Here is a 23814-nt window from a genome sequence, read left to right as displayed (position 1 = left end):
AAATGCTACAACCACTGGCACATACAACCCCCAGAGGAGCTGATTTCTGTGAGCTGCCAACCACATCACAGCTTGGATCCTGCTGAGTGGTTACATTTGCAAACAGATTTTCAGTGCTTTGGGAGAGAGGTCTTAGGACCTGTTTTTTTTTCAGAGAGGCAACTAATTAAAACTATAAGGTAGCAGACAAATATGGCAGAATGGATGAGGTTCCAAAAATAAGAGGAAGAGCTTAGTTTAAATGTACTCAAAAACTTTAACAATTTTCTCAGCCTACAAAATTGGGATTGGAGCCTAAAAATGTTTCTCACCAGGTGTAGTGCTTGTTAGGAACATAGTCTAATTGCAGTCAATGGAGTTTCTTACCAGCATGATGAAGCAAATCTGTAATAGGCTGGGTAAAATTTGCTGAACAGGACAGGATCTTATTTTGGACTGAGGGATTTCAGATCATAAAACTTAATAGAATCTGCCTTACCACTAAACCCAGAAATACAGAGTACATCTAAACCAGATTTTTAGAAAGGATTTGGTCTGAAAAATGCATAAAAGTTCTCATAAGAATGTGTGTCTCCATTCAAAACACCTTGCCACACTGATGAAGATCAGACATCATACCGCAGCCTCTCAGTTTTCACAGCATGTGATATTTGCAGTGGAATGAAAACCCCAAATGCCAAGGCACAGAAATGAACCCATTGCTCAGATATAAAGGAGGTGTTTCAGCTGCAGTAGGTGTGTGGAAGGAAAATGGCAATGGCTGCTTACATCAAAGAAAGTCCCTGCATGTTCCAGGATGAGCTGGCTGGAGTCAGGCTTGTTTTTGCAGTAGGTGACATACATCTGAAATTTATCTGCCTGTGAAAACAAACATCAAGGGAAAAGCAAGATAAGCTATTTCTCTGTTCCCGCAGTCTTTTATTAAGGCTTACCAGGATAAATAAAGGCAACAACACCCTCCCACACACCCACTCCCCATCAAGGAACACAAGAATTGTAAATTAAGAACAGAAGATTTTAAAGTTCATACCTTACCTGAGCAGTTCTGAGGGCTATGAGAGGCTTTCTTTAACAAGTATCACAGAGAGAAAGCCTAAAATTTTAATCCAGATATAAAGTAATTTCTAAGAGCTCTAATGATGTTACACAGATTGTATCCAAGAGTCTGCAGGTCTCAAAACCATGAAGTGCTGACTCTATCACCTACTTGAAGATAAAGCCAGTGTAGCAACTCTGGGCAAGAGACTCATCTGGCTTAAACTAGCTTGACCCAACATTATTTACTTGAAAATTGTGACACCTGGCCTAGACTTGCCTTTCCTACCTTGGCTCATACTTAAGTGGCTCAAATTTTATGTTGTGCTAGGAGTGTTTTGCATTTTATTTCCTAATTTATTTACTTTTAAGAGGAAATAAAAAGCAATTGTGCACTCCCACCTCATATTGCTGTACTCTGGTCTCAAGAAGAGGCAGGCAAATAAAAGAGGAGGATGGCTTCCTTTTCCTACTATTGCATTTTTTTATTCCAGGTATCTAAACAACAGGACCATGAAATTGGGCAAGCAGCTTTGTATGTCTGTCTGTAACCATACACACAGCTCTGGACATTCACTATTGCTGAGATGACGCTGTAGTGTCTTAAAAGTACCATGAAGATTTTGCACAGAATGATGCACATTTTATATATAAATGCATCCATTTTTCCTAAATATGTAACCTCTTCTTTGTAAACAATATTTCTGAATCCATTTAATCAATACTTGTGACATGTTTCTAAATTAAAAGCCCATTTGAAATCATCCAAACATGCTCAGTTTTTTGATAAGTGAAATTATTCCATCATTACTCTTAAAACACTAACTCCTAGCTTTGAAATATGAATAAAACCATCAGAGTAAACACGAAGATGGCTGGCTTGACTGGTAAATATTTTGAAAAGAGAATAGCTTTCATACAGATAAATCACTGTAGCCAATTCCCAGAGCTTCCTACACCCGCAGAGATTCTTAGCATCAAGATTTCAAAGTCCTATTGGAAATCATCCTGGCATTGCGTAATAGAATGAGAGAGCACGGTGGCTCAGAAATTTGACGCTAATTTCTGGAGAAAAACATTGATAAAATATGTTATTCATGCCTTTGTAAAGTTCTCTTGGCATGACTAAAATTCTTTAGGGAAGGTATATTAGGATTTTTAATGTCTGTCCTCCCAGGGCCTTTCACAGGGAAATGAATGTAACCCCTAAACACAGGTTTGGTTTGATCAATTCCTGTTAAACAGAAACCAGCAGAGGCAGAAGCTGTGCTGGTCAGTGCAGGACAAGGAGAGAGGCTCTGAAAGCCTTCACACTATTCAGGAGAAGAGTTATGGGAGGAACCTTTCACCCAGAGACAGGAGAAGGACAAAGCAGTTGTAGTTCCAGACTAGCCCCCCATCTCACATATCACCAAGGACATAACCCTTGCATCTATTCCCAGCTTGTTTCCATCTATGCTGGAGGAATTAATGTGAATAAATAATGAGAAGAAGCAGCCTCATTACCCAGGTGACGAAGCAGTGGCCCACGTCCTCAGGCAGTTGTTCATATTTCTCTAGCTCTTTTAAAAAAATGCTGAAAGAGGAAGACACCAATATAATTAGTTACACTCAAATACCCAGGAGATGCAGAATGACCAATGAGTTAATCAGTACTAATGATCAATAGTTGTATCTTGATTATGAGGCTAATCAAGCATCCTGCCAGTGCAAAAAGTGTCTCTTGCCAAGGTATGCTTTGGTTTTGAGTACAGTCATGCCTGACTCCTCTAGAAAGGAAAAGATGGCAATCCCTAGTAGAGAGTCAGTGTGTCCAAGACTGCAAAGTGATAATCAAGAACATGAATCTTCAAAGAGTTGTTGTGTAGTGGTTCAGAGGAAGAACAAAAAGAGAAGCCCAAGGCTGCCAGCTGTACATCACTGAACTCAGCACACTGGACAAAGGACAACAATTCGAAAAAACTCAACATTTCATAGGTAAGTAGTAAACTCCCAAAATACAAATTTTTTAATCAACTTTCTCCCAACAACTTGTACCACAAGTGACATCTCTGTTTGCAGACAGAGCCCTGTCCAATGCCTGGGTGGAAAGAGAAATGTGAAACAGAGGTTGCAGAAGAAGAAGCAACTGAATATGCTGTTTCCCCAGCTGACAAAATCATCAGGATTGGAAGAGACTTTCAAGATCATCCAGTCTGACCATTGACCCAGCAGCACCATAATCACCCCTAAGCCATATCCCCAAGTGCCACATCCAGACACCTCTTGAACACTTCCAGACATGGCGACTCCACCATCTCCCTTGGCAACTTATTTCAAAGCCTGACGTCTCATTCAGTGATTTTTTTTTTCCCTAATGCCTCACCTGAACTTCCCCTGGCACAACTTAAGGCCATTTTCTCTCATCCTTTCACTTGAGATACAGCAGAAGAGATCGACCCCCACCTTCCTACAACCTCCTCTCAGGTAGTTGTAGAGAACAATGAGGTCCCCCCTGAGTCTCCTCTCCTTCAGAATAAACAACCCCAGTTTCTTCAGCTGCTCCTCCTAAGACATGTTTTCTGCACCCTTCACCAGCTTTGTTGCCCTTCTTTGGACATGGATTCTGAATCAGTCTGGAGGATGCTTTAACATCACCAGCCAAAGGAGAAGGCTGTGGAGGACACTGGTGGAGGTGACAGAGGGTAAATTTATTTTAGTATTGCTACAAGTTTTAGAGGAAAAAGGATTATGCAGAAGCAGCAGACTGGAGGAGGAGGGGTCAGAGAAAGGAGAAATGATGGCAGCGAGGAGCTGTGGGGCATGACTGAGGGTTGAAGGGATGGCAGCTGGGAACAGGGGAAAGTCAAAAAGGAGAGCAATCTGATGGCATCAGTCAGGGTCATCAAAACAAAAATATAGCACCACAGAGTGAGGGCAAGTGGGCTGGCAATTGGGTGATCCTAACATAGTTTTAAATGGAAGGAGACTATTTGCCTCTATGACAGGGCAATTTTTTGGGGCTGGAAGTCAGTTTTAATGCAATATGTAGTTTGAATCTGCTCTCCTCATATGCTTTGAAGCTGCTTGCACCATATTTATGTGTATGTGATAGTACATTTGTCTGGCTGAAGCACTTAAAGTCTCCCAGAACTTGACCAGGGAAGGATTTTCTGATTTGTTTTCAAAACCATTTACATTTTGACATGTAACCTGAAGACAGATTTGGAATTCAGATTGAACTTGTGGGATTCAGCACCCCTAAATGTTAAGTTTATAACTGCAGTTGCATTCACATTATAGCATGGAAACAATGCCCTCTAAGCTGATGTGGTATGCAGTCTTATCTTAATAAAATGGAGTACTGTTAGTTACAGATTAAATACAGAAAGTCTCCAAGAAGTAGCAGGAAAGCTACTTATTAACCCAGCTCATGCCATCAATTCCATTTTTTGCCCTTCGTGTTTTCCAGGATCATATTTTGACGGGCAAGAGTCCAGACTAGATCTAGTGCTGTGAGATGGAAAGCATGTATAGGATGGCAAAGCATTGGTATCCTATGACTTTAATATTGTTAATCAGCTGAAGGCGAAGTTTAAACTAAGTTGCAAATCATTTTTGTAAAAGAAACAAAACAAGAAATCAAACATTATTTTACAAATCTGGATGAATTACTTTACACTCCTGTGTGCATTGTACTGTAGGTGTTCTCTGCAGACACCAGAGAGATACACAGGTGCCTATACGTGCCTTTGGTTTCCTTAGTCATTAAATATTAACAGAACTGTTAGGAAAACCTACTTGTTATGAAAGTCATATATCTCCTGAATATTGCCAAAGATGATGTGTTCTTTATTGAGGATCCCAGCTGGTATTTCTTCCACTCCACTTGTCATTTCCCAAAGGTAAGTCTGGAAGGCACCAGAAATTCTTAGTTTTGTGAATAAATGCAGTGAAAAAAATGGATCTCCCTGGTTTATTGCCAAGGGCACAGTCTGACAAGGGTACCATGTACTTTGAGATTAAACAAACAAGCTAAGAAAACCCAAAGTTTCCAGTGTTACAGAAAGGTCTCCAGAGAAATTCAAAGTGCTGACACTTAGAAGTTTTCTGAGGAAAAAGCAGAAACAAGTCAACAACACTAGTCTTTGCTGTCCACCTGATGGTGTCCAAATACTGCAGGTAGAAACAGCTGAAAGATAAGCCAGATTTGCCACTTTAGGATCCTTAGATACATAAAAATCTCTTTCTGACTGCAGGAATAAGAAAGCTGAAAGATTTCACTGAAATCTGACAGATTTCACTGAAATACACTCTTTTTGTTGCCCTGAATATCACTGATCCTTTCAGGAACACCCTGCTGTACAGCTAGGCCAGGTATTTGACTGTGCAAATCTGGATCTTCCTCTAGCATGAGAGTATTCAAAGGAATAGATTTGAATTCTTACAAAAATGCTCCATGAATCCACAAAAAAAAAAATAAACCAACAAGCTTGGCCAATCGAGGCACACTCAGGTGTCCGTGGAGGTGCAGACACAGCCAAGACTGGAGAGAACAGGGCACGGTCCTACCAGCGGGAGACAAGCTCCCACTGCTGCCCACCCAGCTCCCACCCCCAGCAGGACATGGCTCTGCAGCAAACCACCAATATGGTACCTTCACATAGAGCCCTGCCAAGATCAGCCTGTGCAGTAAAGTGAACATCACCACTGCAAAGGAAACACGTGCTCCCAGGGAATACTGGGGAATATCTCGGGCTGTAACTTACCTCTAAACATTCATGTAAATCCCTGACATAAGCTTTTTCTGTCTGAAGCAGCTCAGCCATAATGAATCTGAAAAAAATAAAGTATTTTAGGTGTTTGGGGCATTACAAGCATTTGTACAGTGAACAGAAAAACATCCTCCTGTTGTCTTAGTAAATACAGGCATTTCCACCCTAGACCTTCAGCTGCCTTACTTTGCACCTTTCAGCTCCATGACTAGAAAACCACTTCATATCCCAGTCTCTTGCAGGGCTTTTATTTTCTAAATATCTTTTCTGCATAAAATCTTATTAAGTTGTATTTCTGCAGCCCCAAGTTGGGATTTACTGTCTATGTGCCCATCCTTAATAACCAACTGATTCTCAAAATTTTTTTTTTTCCCCAGGAGTAAGGACTTGAGATTCACCAAAAACACTTGCACCTTTGCTGACAGCCAGTGGTCAGCCACCCTAAAACTTGACCTTCAGTGGCAATACAGATGGATTTTGGGAGACACCACTACTTTGAAGGGTCTTCAAGAGCTTGGTATATGACCAGAAAAAATCCAAATGCTGGAAAACCCATCAATGGCATCTGTAGTGCCTGAGGCTGGGCACCTCAAAGTTGAAATGCCCAATGTTTTGAAAATATGCTCCAGGCAGACCAAGAGTAATGACATTTCCTAAAGCAGAAAAGGTTTCTTATCAAAGTTATGCACCGTAGTGGCAATTTCAGAGGGCTGAGAAGGACTACACATACAAATACTTTCCAAATAGTCTTACACAAAAATCAAGACAAAATGCTGCGAAAATACATTGTTTTTAGATTTAAGTACAACCATTCTTCAAGTATTATCTCTAGTATGAACTATTTCCAGGTCTCTCAGTTCTATACTGACTGAAATTTGAACCTAAACTTCAAGTGTCACTGAAACCCTGTTAACTCCTCTAGTCGTCACTGAAGTTAAAATAATACTTAGATATCTAAAGATGTTTTTATTTTTTCCTGTTCATTTTACTTTTCACATAAAGCCAGAAAGATATCAGGGTTAATCCAAGTGCTTGACTCACTGCTTTCCCTTTCCAAAAGTAACTACTGATTAAACCCAAAAGAAATTCAATGTGTATCTTCTGAAATTCTCTATCCTACAAGTAACAACTTTCACCCTCCATCTGCAGAGTTATCTCAATAGCTCTGCAACTGGAAGGAATTACAGGACTGTCTGTCAGTTCTGGTCATGCAAATATTGTAGAATCACTCTTTATCAGATAATGTGCCATGGCAGGCTGTGAGCATTTGGGACATACTCTTTCTTTCTGGCCGACTTCCTTTTTTCTTCATTGACTTCATGATTTGCATCTCTCAGCTTTACCTCCCGGTCTGAAAGACTTGCCGGAATAATATCTAGTTCTAGGTCTTTGTTATCCTAGGAAAAAAAAAATACAGATTTTAAATTCATTGCAATCTTATTGTTGAGCAAAGTGCAGCATGTTCACGAGATCAAATGGGTAAGAAGGGGCAAAAGTAAGATCATCTCAAAAAGAAGGAAACTCCGAGAGAAGTAGAACTACCACGAGAAGGAGAAGAAGGTGAGAAAGACATCTTAAAAATGTCAGCTATGATATTCACTGTAGTCTTCACTGTTACTCCTATCTAGGAATAGGTATTGATGAAAAATGTCTAAATTTTACCTTACTCTTTCATATCTAAATTAGTTGCCTCGTGTGGGACTTCCTAAATAGTAGCCTGATAAAGCAGAGAATCTTGCAGAGACAATCCCAACTTTCAGTGGTCATTTACCATGAAAATACCTTTCCAGGCTGTGGTTAGTAACTCTGTGTAAACCACAGACCCTACAAGGAACAATACATTTAAAGCATCTGAGAGTGTGAGGGAATTTATTCCTCTTTCTGATACTTAATTTTGAAGAATCGTTTTCTGAAATGTTTTTAAGTGTTTCTGCTTCTGGCACTCCCCCTTAATACTGTGGGCAGGGAACAGCAAGAGGTTCTATTTTTTGTTTCTCTTGTGTGCTCTGTGTCACCTAAAATAGCTCAGAGGTGAGGCTGAGGATCAAATTTTTATGTTAGTTAAAGGATGAGAGAATGGAAACTTACAGGCAAAATTTGAGTTTAACTCAAAATAATGGTGCGGGATCAGGATTTATGGTTTATACTAAAATTAACATAGACTTTTACTCAAATAATGTGCTTCTCCCTCCTTCCCAAGAACTGTTATGGTGTCCTGGAAAATAGTGCAAACATTTGTTTAGAAAGTCTTTCTGATCTCCATCTGCCTACTCTTCATATCATTGATCTGCCACAGCAAGAAGTTTTCTCTTCAGGAGCAGTTCTGAGCTTGGCTGGGTAGGCTGGCTGAGCTTTAAGTGTTTCTAAACACAAAAACCTGCAGCATTCATACCATAGCATTCACCTTCCCCTGTGACTTTCAGCTTTGGTATAAAACCCCAGCAGGACATGGTCTTACTGTACCTCTGTATTGATTCCAAGGGCTTTTTCCAGGGAGTAGCGGTATTTCCCCATCCTGAGAGAGAAGTCCCGGTAGCGTTTGTCAACAGTAGTGACCCACTTCCTAATTTCAGTGGCGTGTATATGTCCTTTTTCTACAAAGCTGTCAGCCAGCTGGATGAGGAGCTTCACTTTCTCCTTTGTTTGCTGCCCAAAAGAAGGTCCTTGATTATGTTGAATTATTTCCTTTGCTTTTAATTTACACAGCAATCAAAAGCAGCTCACAATTTTTTTATACATCATTAAAGGGTGTCTGTGCTTCATCTTATACAGAATCAGACACTTAAAACTTTGCCCAGTAAAACTTAAAGACATTTTTATAAGGACACTTGTGAAGCTGCAGAAGATAGAAAAAGTCAAGATTTTGAAACCATGCACACACAGACAGAAGGAAAACATGCTGGAAGTTAGACATGCCTCCTTCCCATAACCAAAAGCTTATATTTTTGTCACCCTTGGAGCAGAAGACAGGATTAAAAAATCATGTCTCATAAAATACACCAAATTACTCTGAGTCTATACCTGGGTCGTTCTGCAGACTTGTGTAGGCAGGTCATTAATACACTTATTAGCCCGGGAAGTGATTTTGAGTCAGTACTACTCTGTTTCAAAACCAAACAGAATTTAAATCCAAATTCATGGTCTACTGTAAAAGCCTCCATCAGTATTTTAGTTCCAGTTAGAACATTACCAACTAAAAGAGGCCTGAACTCCAAAAGATACATTGAGCCCCCAAACCTTCCAGAGGTCTTTTCTATTCCAATTATGCTCTGAATGTCCCATAGTTACGATGGTTTTCCATGTTGAGGAACTTTGTGCAAAACTGGCACAAGGAACCTAGTTATAAACTTTAGCTCCAATTCCAAGTCTATCCCAGGAAGTGAGGTACTGGCAAATTTCTTTTCAGATGGGGAGGACTTTCCACCATGCCTAAAGCAAGATATGCTGTCAGGTACTTGTCATCAGTGATTTGGCCACAAATGCATGTCACACCAAAAATATCTAGCAGATTTCAAACTCAAAACTAAATTCAAGAAATTTCACCACCATAATAAATTAACAGCTGAATCAGAGGTCATCCTAACAAACTGAGTATCTAAGCAAGAGTAGGTATGGAGATGTAAAAATCTGATTTCCTGTCATATATTAAGTGTGTTTCATTCCCAAAAGGTACTGGTGTTTTTGCATTCCAGATAATTGGTTTGGCCAGAAAGTTATTTGGATCAGGAAGGCTTTCAGTTACAGCTTAATTTGAGTATAACATCAGTCTGGGAATGACATGCATTTACCAGATTGCACGTGGCAGTGAAAACGTCCTAGGTCAGCAGTAGGAAAGTGATTTATGACAGCCCTAGGGAGCAAGACTAGATGTGTCACTGTAAGGAACAGCCAGTAATGGTTAATAGGAACAAGGTATAAAAATCAATCTGAGGCTAAGTCAAGAGCTGAAATAGTTTGGAAACTTCATGATGAATGTGGATTATTCTGATAAAAATTAAATTATGGAAATTATGAACTGGAATATAATTTCAGGTGGACTAATTATGGGTGGTTATAGTTCAGAAGTAGTTAAAAGAGTGTCGTACATGTCCTGTCTGATAAAATTAACTTTCATCCACTGCTAGTAGTCTAACACTTTCAGAAACATGCAATCTAAGCGAAAAGAAGGAGACAAGAACACCACAAAGCCTGTGAATCAAACCCATGGAAGCATGGACAGCCTAATGAGGAATTTAAGGATTACAGAAGATCAATTTCAGAACACAGTGAAATGCAGCTACATAATACCAAAGCCATGGTCTTCCTGCAGTCTGACTTTGCAACTTACATCCTTATCAGTGACTGTTAATACCCCTGTGGATTCACTGTCTGCGAATTAACTATGGTTTGAATTAATTTGCCTGAAGCAGATCCAATCACCATTCCTCTGTAAACCCCACCAGATTTCCCAGAATTGCTCCATATAAATGAATAGATTCTTGGTAATGCAGTTTTCTATTCAAAAATGTTCACCCCAGAGTTTTAAAACTCATCTATTTAAAGTACTTTGTTGGGATCAGCAGATTATTTCTAATGAGATAAATGATCATCTGTGATCAACACAGCTGGAATTAGTGAAGCAAATTGTAGTCCTAATGACAGAAGAAAGAGGCCAGGAATCCAACATGACCTTGAATGTGTTCAGAACAATTATGTACTTTATACCATTCTGGAATGATTGTCTGATGATGGAATTAGGGTATGTCTCATTAGGTTTCTCTGTATACAAATGAACTTTCTCTTCCTTATGGTCAGAATAAAAATTCTCTGTAACCAGTACTGACCAAGGTGGAAAAAAACTCCGTTTTATGTCTGTGTCTTACTAAAAATGAAAGATCACAGTTCTCAAAAGATGTTTATCTTCTGGGCTGGGAATGTTAGAAGGCAAATATAAAATCAAGAGAATATTACTAGAGATTTGAGGCATTGAAACAGAACCATAAGTACAGACTGAAGTAGATGGCATAATTAGATTAAAATCACTGTTTACCTTGGCAGGTATTCTGAATTCCCCATATTCCTTCAGGAGTTCCTGAGTTTCTTCTGCTGATTCCCCTGTGGAGTTGTGAGTAGAGAGGTAATATTCGCCTGTTTCTTGGATCCAGTCTAAGGCCTGTGAACATCAAAAACAACCAAAGGAAAAACAAAACAAATAGTCTTTGTATTTCAAGAACTAATGCTCTGGCAAAAAAAACCCCAAACCTGCCAAATAAAGGATAGCAAACCCATTGGGACTTAATACTGTGTATACTAAAATACTTTCTAGGATCATGCATAAAGAAAAAAGTAATGAAAGCAGGTGGGAGAGGATACATGAAGATACTCTATGTTTTCTAGGACAAAAAGGAGTGTAGGGAATTCTACCTGTATACAGATAAATCTTCACACAGATAGTTTTCTCATTCAGTAATAGCTCCATAAAACAAGTTTGCTTTTATATTTATTTTCAAAAAAAAATGAACAAATACAGAAACTAATCTGAGGTATCAAAAATACTGAGTTTTGTTGTTGAGTTTTGGTATTATCTTTAGTTGTATTTTAAAAAAATCTCTATTTGTCATGTTTTCAAAAGTTATAGTGTTTAAATATGTTTAAATACAACTTGAGATTGCAACAGGAACCCCACACAGAGGCAGTGCATAGATACAGGACATATTTACACACTGCCAGGAGAGAAAGGCGAAGTGGGGTTTTTACACTACCTGCTTGGCACTGCGCTCAAAGACAACATATTGTTGGCACTGATCTAATCGCCGCTTCTTCAGGGTCCAGAAGTGAAGGACCCGGTTTTCCCTCTGCAATAGCTCGCTCAGAATGGCTGTAGGGCAAAGGAAAACATCTGCATGACTAGTGATTCTTTGAGTGCATATAGAAATAAGCCATAAAAAGCTGAATTTAATCACTCTGCCTGGACCACATTCCCAAGAGCAAGAGTGCCCAATATGGTACTTCTTAAAAACAAGCATTGATTCAAAGGGGCTGCTTTAAAACCAAACCACCAACAACAAACCAAACAAATCACACACTCATAAAACCACCAAAAAGAAAGTATAATTTGCAGGATTATCTGGTAAAGGAAAAGATGCTAGGATAGAGTTTGGGATTTACTCCAGTAAATACAGCAGGTTATATGATTTCTAGTCCTTTTGTTCTCTTCTGTTACTTATTTCAGGACTCAGGTACCAGTTGATATAGGAGAAGTTGTTCTTTTACTGCTTCATCTGTTGCTCTGGCCAGAGGCTACCCAGCACTTGGCACCAAAGCCTATTCTGCCATTAGAGCTCTGGTCATGACTGAATTTAATTCAGACCTGAGCCCCTAGTGGTAAGATTTCTTTACAGCTGTGCTGCCTGGAGACCCTCCATGTGCTCCCCATACAGCTACTCCTGGGCCGTATTTTTGGGCTGAGGTCTGACATTGATCCTCTGAACTGCTTTCTGTGTGGTGGGGATGGGACAGACACTCAGATTTAGGAGGAGATTTGCAGGAGACCTGCTACTCCTTTGAGTCTAGGACACATGTTCTCCTTCAAAATCCCTTCAGAAGGGCACAGACAGACTGTATCAACTTGATAAATCGGTGTCATTTAACTTTTGAAAAAGTACCATGAGTTTAACCAAAAAGACAACATGGAGAGTGTGCAAGAGATTTACACTATATGGCTAACACAAACCTTAGTTAAACTGGAGTTTTTCTATTTAAACTGAGCTGAGTCATGTGTCATCCATGGCTGTGGGTCGAGCTCAGGTGAGGCAGCCCCTGCCTCTGCCCCACAGCAGAGCAGCCCCCAGAGGGGACTCGGGTACAGACAGCCCAGACAGGATCTGCACTCCGGTCTATTCACACACTGAGGCAGGTTCTCAACCCCTTACAGTGACTCAGGGTCATTTACAGCACCTCTTATTAACCTCTCCCACCCTAAGACCTTTCTGAATATATTTATATTTCCTGCTGTATCAACACAGGCGGCAAACAGATTTGGAGGTATCCCTCCCCATGTGCAAGTGTGACACTGACTATGGTTAAAAAATTTGTAATACTGAAGTTAATTGCAAAACCTAGCCTAGTCCCTGCTGAGAACATTGAGAACTTGATCTGAGTGACAAAGGCAACTTGGAGCTTGTTGTAGGTGCTCTAGATTAGGTCTCTGCATCAAAAGTTTATTCTGAATAAAATTTATTTTGACTCTGTATTAATAACTTTGCATTGGAAGCACAATAAATATCCTAATAGATGATGCTTTTATTCTGAACTGAAGTGTCCACTTCAAACATTTTCTGTGGATAGAGTCACCAGGCACAAGAACTACGTATTTGGCTTAGAAAGGGACTGGTATACAAGCTGATTTTGACATAAGTGAATCATTTCAAACAAGCTCAACGAGGAACACTCACAAACTTATATCAGGTGCACATTTAAGGTCTTGCTGAGTCAGGGCTTGATTAGCTTTCCCATGATTTTCAACTGTAAGGAACAAATGTCCATAACAATGCCAAGCATTTGACACAGCAGTGGGTGAAAGTTGAACAACGTCATCTTGACATTGAAGGACTGGTATTGAGAGAAAGGAAAATAACCTCTTCAGTAGCACTTATTTCATCTTCTGTTTATAACCAAAGTTCCTATCCCTTCCACGTATATAATGACTGCACTGCTTTTAACCTGTAGCTTTCTGCAGCTTCTAAGGAAGCCAGGAATAATATAAAAAATGCTTTATTTCTGCAGAATTATTTCGTTCATTCCTATCTCTACCTCACAGCATTTCTTGCCACAGATTAACAACTGATTTATTAAACAGAAGAATAGAAGAATTTCAGATATTTCAGATGTATCATCTGATTGTAAATGCTGATTTTTTGACCAAAGGAAAATAAGTGCAGGTGGGTACTTTTGCTGGTGATTGTTAGATGTAGTAGGACATCAAACAGAATTCCAGGGACAAAATAATGGCAGATCCATCCTACAGACAAACAAGTTTGGGGTTCATTATTTTCCAGTGCTCAGCAGCAACAGGATGCATCCAGACCATGTATTTGATATATGCTTATTTGTTTATGCATTTTTAGATATTGAGGCAAAATACTGTCTGATGATCTCAGCTAACAACCTGCATGATGGGGGCTGGTGCAGTGTCCCTTCCACAGACTCTTCTGACAAGAGAAGCCTGTGCTTCAGACACCTTTCCTTTTTCCCCCATTACCACCTGCAGCAGCCAGTTCTGTGTAAGAAATCCCACCTGGCACAGGAGGGATCCCTTCTAAAGGTGTCAGGTACAGGCATCATTTAGTGATGGTACATGGCAAAACTTAGGGTGCCTCCTCAGCATGTGCACAGATTTCGGGATGAGCAGACAGCAGAGGGGGAAGCAAACAAAACCTTCAGTGCTGTCACTGCACCAGTGCACCAACCTTTCACTTGTTGCTCAGGCCCTCTGGTATGGCTTGCTACTCCGGGCATGCTGACATTGTTCCTGTGGATGTACTTCAGGAATACCTCAGCGTTCCTTCGTGCCAGTGTACAGGCCTAAGAAAAACAGCCCCCACCAAAAAGAATCAGTAAGGATGAGCAAAGAAAGCAAAAGGCACCCAAGGGAGTTCTCTGCTTATTTTGCAGGGAGAAGTTCTCTTTCATCTGGGAGGATGAGACCTTCAGCTAAGAGTCAATAAACTCAGCTAATAAACTAACAGCCTCATAAATGTATTAGAACATAAGTAATTTTCAATATAATGGCTCATTTTATACATTAAGGGAATTAATGACAATAATAAAACAACTGGTTGTAAAGAACTGGTATCTCACACATTTTCAGTCTAACCAAACCTAACCCATCTCTCAAGAAAAGTACTAATTTTTTCAAAAAATGTACAATCTAGAGGCATAATTTCTTAAGCCTGGACAGCAAGCGTAGTTTCATGCTGTGTATCAGTTTCAGTGGACGGTGAAAGGCTGGCTGACAGTTCACTTGTCAGCCTGTGAGCTACACAGTTCTTACAAAGCAGCACTTGAAAAACAGGAAGAAATCTCTGTCTCCATCCTAGTGCTGCCTTGCAGAGACACAATTGCTTCAGTTGTTATTAGTTCTTCAGTTATTGGCTTGGAGGACACAATTTGAAATACTGGATGGTTTGTATAAGCCAACACCAAAATAATGTGTAATAGCTGTCACTTATAATGCAATTTTGAGAATTCTAACTTTGAACCAGCACAACAACAAGCATTTTGCAGGTGCAATGCAAATACCACCTAAATAGTCCTGGTGACATCTCTCTGAAATATGCATTGATGATAATGCTTATTACCCCTGCTATAACAAAGTAAAACTGGCCTGGGATTTATACAGGCAGCCAGTAGCTGAACTGGAATTACACTTCAGAACCTCCTCTCAAACTTACCTGCTCTAACACTGCTCTAAACTGTCTACTTAATGAAGAGTTTTCCTGATTTATTAAAGAACTAAAACAAGACCTTGAGAAAAGCCTCCTTCTGTTCCAGATGTTTGCTGATCAGAGGGATGACATGGTCTATCTCAGCTGCTGGTCCAAGTTTATCTCGACCTCCACACCAGTCTTCATCCCGTCTGTATTCTTGCTCCAAACTCTCTAATACACTGCAGACCTGAAACACACCCAGAGCACAGCAATTCAGTTATCTACAATCTAAACAGGAGGAGCATGTTCAGTAAAAGTCTATGACCAATGACATTTCAAATCTAAATGTTTTGTGCTAATGGGCCACAGCCTGGGGATACCTGGGTATAAAACAGGCCCTGGACAGAATGATCTAGCAGTTCTTCTTACCCATAGGGATCTCTACTGTTTGGGATAAAATTTATCTGCTTTAAGGCTGCTGATAAATCATTCTTCTCTTCTAATGGATAATGGGGGGGAAGTACAAAGGTTGAATGAAGGCAGGGATCAGTCCAGACCCAACGGATCCTTCAGGAAACAATCCTTATTATAGAAGAATGCTCTGGATGTGTTTAAATCCTACCTAAGTCAAGGGACTTAGCACACACTTAAAGAAAAACACATGCTTAAATACTTTCCTGAAGCTGGAATTAATTCTGTTTGCCTGCATGGTAGTTGCTCCCTATGCAGCTTTTGTAAAGACTGATTGAAACCAATAAATATTAAATCAGTGTCACAGCCTAGGTGGATGCAGATGTTCCACTCTACAGGGCTCACAAATGTATCTTCTATGTTGGTAGAATAGTAGGAATGAGGTAAATAGACCAACACATCCTGGAAATTATGCAATGGCGTCAGACAAAGCTGAGTCTTTTGTGCTGCGGATCCTGAAAATACTCTCTGTGGCTCATGGAGGTACTGGAAAAACTGCAGAAGTTTTCCAGAACATTTGGAACTTTCCCCTTCTTTCCCAGAGGGCTCTTCCTACACAGTCCCCTGCTGAGATGACTCAAGATCCAGTCAGTTATAGCTACAGATCCAGCTAACCATGTTCATCCTTTTTTTGCTTACTCCTGCAACTTTCATATGAACACAGTTTTAATTCAGATGGCCCCACATGATTAAGAGCACAGTCTGGAGTCCAGCATCACCCACCCATCCAGAAAACATCAAAGTCCATTTTAAAACTGGTGAGTTAAGGTGAAATGATCAACTGATCCTGCTGCCAGGCTTGTGCACTATGCATTATGCAAGGATGTTATGCATTTGGCAATCTGAAATCATCTTGCTTGGACACAAAACAGCATTCACTCTCAAACATTTTTTGGAGAGCAAGTACCCCTTGTGTTATTTAGGCACAGAAAAGCATTTGCATTTTACTTCTTGGAAACCTTGACATTCTACTGGACTTTGGTGACTTAATGAAAGTAAATGGACTGCCTGGGATCCACACCTTTCCGTAAAGAATCATCCCTGCACGTATAAATATCCTCTCTCTGTGAATGTAAAGTGGGCTGTCAATGAAGTCAGAGAGAAACTGGGCTATTTGAAAGCCAGGGCTTCACCACTTACATCAAGAACATAATATGCTTGGGGAAGACAGGCGTGAAAAAGTTCAGCTGGATGTGACAGCCTCTCCACCCTTTTAGCTGTTTTTTCTAGATACTCAGAGAATTCAGGATCCAGTAAATCATTCAATCCATTGTCATCCAGTCAGGGAGCAGACCCCTAAGGACTGTAGATCACTTGTGCAGCTCAAGAGAGGATGACAGAGTACTTGCAGCAGTGAGTTCATGAGCATTTAAGGACTGAACAATCTTTGCTCTAAACATTTGCTGAATAGACACAACTTATGAATGAACTGGTGGGCACTGCAGTGTATGTTTGTCTATGACTTGGAAACAGGAAGAGAGACTGAATTGATAAATTACTGGCTATGCATGTTTTGGCCAGCACATTTAACTGCCTAACGCTTTAATGAATCCCTCAATGGTTTTCGTTTCTCACAAAGCTCCATCAGCAGTAATTCATTTTGATCTTGAATTCATCAGGGACTGTAAATCTGTTTGAAACTCTTCAGAGCGAAAGACATTCATTATAAGGAATTAATTCATCTTAATCTTAAAAATGCATTACACAAATGACACCAAAAAGTGGCCCAAGGATCATCAACAGCCTCGATGTTAAGGAAAAACAAGCTCTTTCCCTAATAACATATTTAGTTGTGTTAAAAATCTCATCAAGTCCAGTTCTCTAATTGAGGAACTAACTGTGTGATGATAATAACAACAGAAAATGTCATGGCAATCACTGCTGCCCTTTGTGTGAAACCACAGGTTCCTGCAAGGTCCGTGCTAACACCAACTGCCTGACTGCAGTGAATTATATCAGGCAAGGCTATTTGAGTAGCCACACTGAGGCACTAATTCTCACTGACTACAGTAGAAATGGCACCTCTTTGTGCAAGGGATGAATAATCCCACCATACCAGCAGCCAACTGGAAGGTGTTTTAGAATTCATTAACACCTGGAATGTTAACATACTGTTAACAGAGTTATGTTAACATACAATGGCTTACTGCTGGAATTATCTGTGTTGCAGGTGGATTTAAGAGAAATCCCTTTGTATCTTGGCACCTTTTTCAGCATGGTGGTGTTTAACTACTAGTGAAAACACTGGCTAGTACTGCTCACAAAGTAACAATTGATACACTGCAAGCAGTTCTCAAGTAAAAGCAGATTTATATTCCTCAAAATTAAGTCTGATATCATGAGAACTTTAAACAAAAATGGTGAGATTTCAAAAATTATTGTTGTTTGAAAGTGGAAAAAAATTAGAAAAAAACTCCAAAGAAACAACTTCAAGAATTACATTGCTTCACTGAAAATTTTAAGATGAAAGTTATTACAAACCACTTGCTGCTCTTCTTTTGTCCATGTTTTCTTTGCTTGCCCTTTTTTTATTGTGGGGTTTTTTTTCCTGAGGGGTTGTGCTTTGTTTGTTTTTTTTTTGTTACAATACTTCCCAAAGAAAGAATTTAGACTAGTTCAGATATAGGTTTGCTATGGCCCAGATACAACACTGCTCACCTGCTCAGAGGTTTTATAGAAGGCCACTGAGGCATTGACAAGTTTGAGCCTGTCCTCCATCTTCAGCATCAGCTGCTGCCAGTGCAGGGCCACCTTCTCAGCACACTCTCTGATAGCATCGGCATCGTAATGTCCAGCCTGGAGCAACACTTCAGCTTTCTGCTGGACCTGCAGGGCACTCTGGTGTGTCTTCTGTAAGGAAGTGGCATGAAAGAGGGACTGTGTATGAGGGGAGGAAAGAGGTCGTACAGATGTGCCAGATGTATGGTAGAAAGGTGAGGTGAGGCGTGAGCATGGAGATGCGAGAGAGTGAAATATTTTCAGAGAGTTACCTTCAGTTAAGTTACTTTCTGCAAAGCATTTTAGTTTCAATTATTCACACACATTTGCAACACTAATATTAGAGCTTGGAACACATAAGCACTGCTAAAATGGGTTAGCTCCACTGATCAGCTACTGCTTTTTGGGCAACCTGGGGCGGGGTTCCTGGTGGGTCCATTTTGGCACCCCAGAGCAGGCAGCTGTTGTGCTGAGCTCTCACCCAGCCTCAGTGCTGATTGCATCCCACACAATCTGCAGGTCCAAAAGTGAACTCTAACGAGTTGGCAAACTATGGGCCTAATCACCTTAATTTGACTGTTGCCAGGCAATTTACCTGGCAGCAGCAGCTTTACTTGTGTGTGTAATTGTCCTGTCCACAGGATACAAAACATCAACCCCAGAAGATATGAAGTTGTCTTACTAACGTGCATTAACTATATCACAAAGATACATTTCTGAAAGTCAGTTCACTCACATTAGAGACTAGACTGTGCTACCCTTAAGGTCAGAACTGGGGAGGGTCAAACCATTTTCTCCACCGTTTCCAAATATATTCAGTGGCCACTTTACAGGTAGGACTGAATTCCTGACTGCCCTATTCCACAGCCCATATCAGCTCCTCTCAGAATTACCAAGTGGTGGCTACACTTCCCTCTGTGGCCCGCTGAAGGTAACATAGCCCCAATCCCTTCGAAGCCTCCTGAGTAATTGTGTTCAGACATAGTTTAGTCCAATATTTCATTTTAATCTTCTGAACAGAAGCTCTAAAATCTCTCAAAGACTCCTCTGTGCTACATCCCATTTGTAACTGCCACTGACAAATTCTCATGTGATACTTTTATGATCTAGTCCTTGAACCTGGAAAGAAGCTTGAAATCATCTAGTAATACACTGATGAATACTGCAATGTAGAGAAAGCTATTAGCAAAAAAGTAAGCATTAATACTTGGCAGAAACACTTAGGAAGATGTTCAAGAACAACTGGTTAAATTTAATATCCAGCTGCTTTACTGATGTTAGAATTGTAATACTTGTTTTAAATAGACTTTAAAGGATTTCAACTTAAAATCAATTCCACATCTAGAATGCCTTTAGAGAACAGACTGCCGTGTGTGCTTTGCTGATCTCTTCCCCATGTTGAGCTTTAAAGATTTTAAATATTTAATCTAGTGTTTTCTCCCTTCGAAAACTGATTTTCCCCTTACTGTGGTGTAACCCTCTTCTCCCTCTGTGATTTGCATTTACCACCAAGTACAAGCACTTCCCCGATGGCAGCAAGCTGTGATAACTCAGCCAGTGGGTGTCTTGTTCCCCGCTGCTGTCTGGTGGTGGCTGCCAAGATGTGGTCAGCACAGCTTGGTACCAGCCAGCTCACACAGAATTGACAGAAAACTTCTTCCTTTTCCTTTAGGAACTGCAGCAGCTACTCCTTCCTTACTGTGAGTGGAGCTGGATCCAAACAGATCATTAGCTAAGATTTAAACTCTATACTTACTAGCAATACTAGGATGTATATTGACTTATTCCAAGTTTACCAGGAGACATTCCCCCCTCCTTCTTCCCCCTGTCCCCCTCACACAGTCAGGCATCTCTTCGAATTTCCATAGTTTCCTAGTTTAAAGTTTGGCTTAGTTTTCAAATATATAGGGATTCTGCAGCTTGTTCTTTGCTCTGTAAGCAGCTAACAATTAACATAATCTGGGAAGCACATACACCTTGTTAAACAGGAATGGGAGAAAGCAGTGGAACCTCTTTCTAGCAGCGGAAGTGAGCACACCCTGTGAGTGTAGGGTTTGTTTGTAATGACAGAGATACATGAAGTACTGAGCTTAACTATAAATCTTGTAGTTCCCTACTCAGGGGAGTCCTTAGCCCTCCACTACTTTCTCATTCAAAGGAAAGCAGCTCAAATCAGGTGTTATCCCTCCTGCCAAGTCCTGGCCCTGTAAGTGAGGCAAATGGGTTGGCTCACAACCAGTTTTCAAGGGCCAGGTCAAAGATGTGTTGTTACTCCAGAGCAAGAAGGGGCAAAAGCAGTTTAGCAGGCAATTCTTAAAAATTGCCTCTCTTGCCTCTTTGTCAAAGTTATTTGAGGATGAGAGTTTGAATGAATTTCTTTTCTGCTGTCCACAAAAGAAGAGCTGAATGAAAAAGATCGTGTGAGAGCATTATTCAGTAACAAAGATATTCATAAATGAATGCTGTGAAATGACCTGCAAACTGTGGTGGGAAGAAACTGACTTCACAAACTTTTCCCATTTCAGATCACTTTATGAATTTTAATGTTATTTTGTTATCAAAGAAATTACCAGGAGATGTGTGAGTGTTATTTTCATGAATGGAAAGGCTGATATCTGACAGCAGAAAAATTAGCTGCAGGTGATAAATAATTATTTCACTATTAGCCTCTGGCTACATTATCAGTTTGATATAAGTTGATATTCTAAAGTTTTTATTCCTCCCCTTCCTTCAAGCAAGCAATGATCGATGCTCAAGAGATAACCTTTTATATGATGTTCACCTGGGAAGGAGAAACAAAGTTAACTCCCTGGTGTTACCTCTATGGCCAGCTGAAACTGCTCATGCTCTCGCTGGAGCTGCTCAGCTTCAGAGAGGGAGCTCGCGTTGACAAGGCTTGCATTCAGCATTGATTCCCCATTCCTGATCCAGCCAAGCACCTGTAAAGAAAGGATATGCTTATGGAAAGGTTGCTTCAGTACTAAGGTTTATGTAGTCACAGATCAGAAAATGCTTGAGGCTGGCTGAACAACAATGTGCTTTGCCCACTGTGGTCTCATGTTGAATCTATGAGCAGAAAGAAATCCTAGGATAAGAATGACATACGTTTTTACATGGCAAAGATCTTATTGAAGAAGTTATTGCCTGAAGAATTAAACTTCGAAAGTATTTACATGGATATTTGGATAGCAAAGGGCACTCATTTCCAAGGTTTGATCACAAAAGTGAATGCTCCCCTCAAATACCCCACAGCAAAACCACAAATCATAATGAGGGAGATTTGAATTTAAACAAAGCTATCTCTCTCTTTTTCAAATTTCCAACTGGCATCATAGATGTTGCAACACCTTTCTGCTCCCCTCGTCTGTATTTCTTTCACACAAAAGTCAGAGCTTAGGGGTGAGAGTGAAGAAGACACAGTTGGTTTCATCTAGCATAGAGTTAAGATGCAGATGGAGTTTCCACCTGCATGCAGAGCTAGGAATAAATATCGGGTCCTGCATTTTGTATTTAATCAAGAGGCTTTACTTCAGAGATGTTCAGATTATTTGTAGACATGCAAACCATGCTGTAATGACTTCAGAATCAAATCCTAAATATACATAATTAATCTATCAAGCTTGTACTCATGCATTTAAGCAGCAGCATTTTCTGCCATTTTAAGATACATGTTTGGGAAATTAGCACCCAGAACACATGTGCAAGTTCTTTTCTGTGTTGTCTCAAAACTTATTTTCTACTTGTGTAGGTGTAAAATTATTCCAGTAAAGCCAGAAAGTTGCTGAATCCAATTCATAGGTGCACAGGAAATCCTGACTGCTCAGTCACTGCCCTAAATATAGCTCATGATTTACAAAGTTCCAAAATTGACTTTGCTGCAGTATTCTACATAGTAATTTCCCTTTTGTGCTATCATTTTCACCAAGTGATCCATTAAATTGCCTGAAAGAAATACGAATTTTCTGTTGCTTTGTTTTTGTATCCCTACATCATGTATCACCCTAATTATAGCCACTCAATTCCCTGTAGGGTAGGAAAATGAGTTCTCCCTAGGAGAAAGAAAGGGATCCATCTACACATGTAGCTGACCCTAATTTGCAGAAAATTACATTCTGCTCAGTACAACAGTGTGGAAGATTTCATTTGTCAGCTTTCTTTCTTTCATCATCAGGTGTAATTGTTCCTGTGGGAAGTGCCACAAAGATTTACAGGAAAAGAAATCGAGTTATCATAGGACAATTATATTGGCTGGTATTTTCTATAATCCATCAGACCAGAAGCCTACATTATTACCAACTACATGGTACCAAACACTGAAGTTAATCAAAGGATCACTGTACCTGGGAAAGACTTGAAGTGAGGACATGATAATGCAAGACATGCTTTCACATTTTACACACCACAATACATCCTGACTTGGACCATTTAGAGTGTAGAAAATACTATCTATGCTAAAAATATAGCATTTTTCCCCCTCAACTTTTATTTCAGCTGAAATTTTCAAAAACTGCAACAGCTTTCATACAAATATCTGAGTAAAAAACAGGAAAAAAAATCAGTGAAAACTTCAGTCTTAAAACAAAGCAAAGGAATTAGAGAGACCACACAACTGATCTGCCAGGTTTCCCCCAGTGTTATCAATACATATGCATTCCTCTGTACAACTGTCTTGCAGACACAAGAAAATTCAGGCTAAAGCAGTTCAGGTCGTGCTCTGATGGGCTCCACCTTGTCAGCAATGCTGACAGCACCATTCCTGACCAAGGCTGCTGCCACCCCTGGGTGGTGCTTCTTTCTCCTTCCCCCAGAGTATGGGTTCAAACACTCACTGTGGGGCTCCCACAGTTCCCTTTCAAGGCCCAGTGAGCACCCAAGAACTAGCAAATTTTGCTTGGAAGAACTTACACCGTGACCCATTCTACTTCCAAAAGCCTAACACTTAAATGTCAGAGCCCCATCTGGGATTGCATCAGCTATTTTCATAATAATGTCTTTCTCTTAGTTTATATACAGTAAAAAAATAAAAATAATTCAATTGCACTACCAAAACTTCTCAAGTCTAAGTGCAAAAACCAGTCACCTGGTCATTGTGACCAGACATTCACTGTGTCCCTGGTTTAGAAGTAGAGGGTAAACTGGCTAGAAGAGAGCATTTACACCTCTGTATCTGGTTTACAAGACCTGCTCACAAGCTGACTCCTACTCATAAAGTGTTTAATACCTTGGCATTAAAATATGTAGGGAAGCTGCTAATACAGCACCAAGACCCTTCTATGATCATTCCCTGTGTTAACAGATTCACCATTATCTGGCAATGTTCTGTTGGGTCGACAGAAAAAGATGGCTTTAAACAGACATTTCCTACAAATTACCGATTTTATCAGCTTTGTAGAAGCACTGATTAAATAATTCTGTGGTTAAATAAATCT

At 40.1% G+C, this 23814-nt stretch overlaps 1 protein-coding gene across 2 annotated transcripts in view; it reads right to left on the bottom strand.

The window, feature by feature from the left end:
- KALRN (kalirin RhoGEF kinase) overlaps positions 1-23814 on the bottom strand; it is a 512316-nt gene that overhangs the window by 147739 nt on the left and 340763 nt on the right. For both annotated transcript variants that reach the window (XM_027679018.1, XM_027679019.1), the window contains exons 17-28: positions 21205-21324; positions 18326-18544; positions 15294-15443; positions 14237-14351; positions 11531-11646; positions 10819-10941; positions 8253-8435; positions 7068-7186; positions 5784-5850; positions 4816-4925; positions 2542-2611; positions 769-858 (exon numbers count right to left, since the gene is read on the bottom strand). In XM_027679018.1, the coding sequence (XP_027534819.1) occupies positions 769-858; positions 2542-2611; positions 4816-4925; positions 5784-5850; positions 7068-7186; positions 8253-8435; positions 10819-10941; positions 11531-11646; positions 14237-14351; positions 15294-15443; positions 18326-18544; positions 21205-21324 (1482 nt within the window). The remainder of the gene's footprint in view (positions 1-768; positions 859-2541; positions 2612-4815; positions 4926-5783; positions 5851-7067; positions 7187-8252; positions 8436-10818; positions 10942-11530; positions 11647-14236; positions 14352-15293; positions 15444-18325; positions 18545-21204; positions 21325-23814) is intronic.

This window comes from Neopelma chrysocephalum, unplaced genomic scaffold (genome assembly GCF_003984885.1).
Source record: "Neopelma chrysocephalum unplaced genomic scaffold, ASM398488v2 Primary Assembly neopelma1_44, whole genome shotgun sequence".
Lineage (NCBI taxonomy): Eukaryota > Metazoa > Chordata > Aves > Passeriformes > Pipridae > Neopelma > Neopelma chrysocephalum.
The sequence above is the reverse complement of the archived record's forward strand: the minus strand, read 5'-3'. Positions and strand labels throughout refer to the sequence as shown.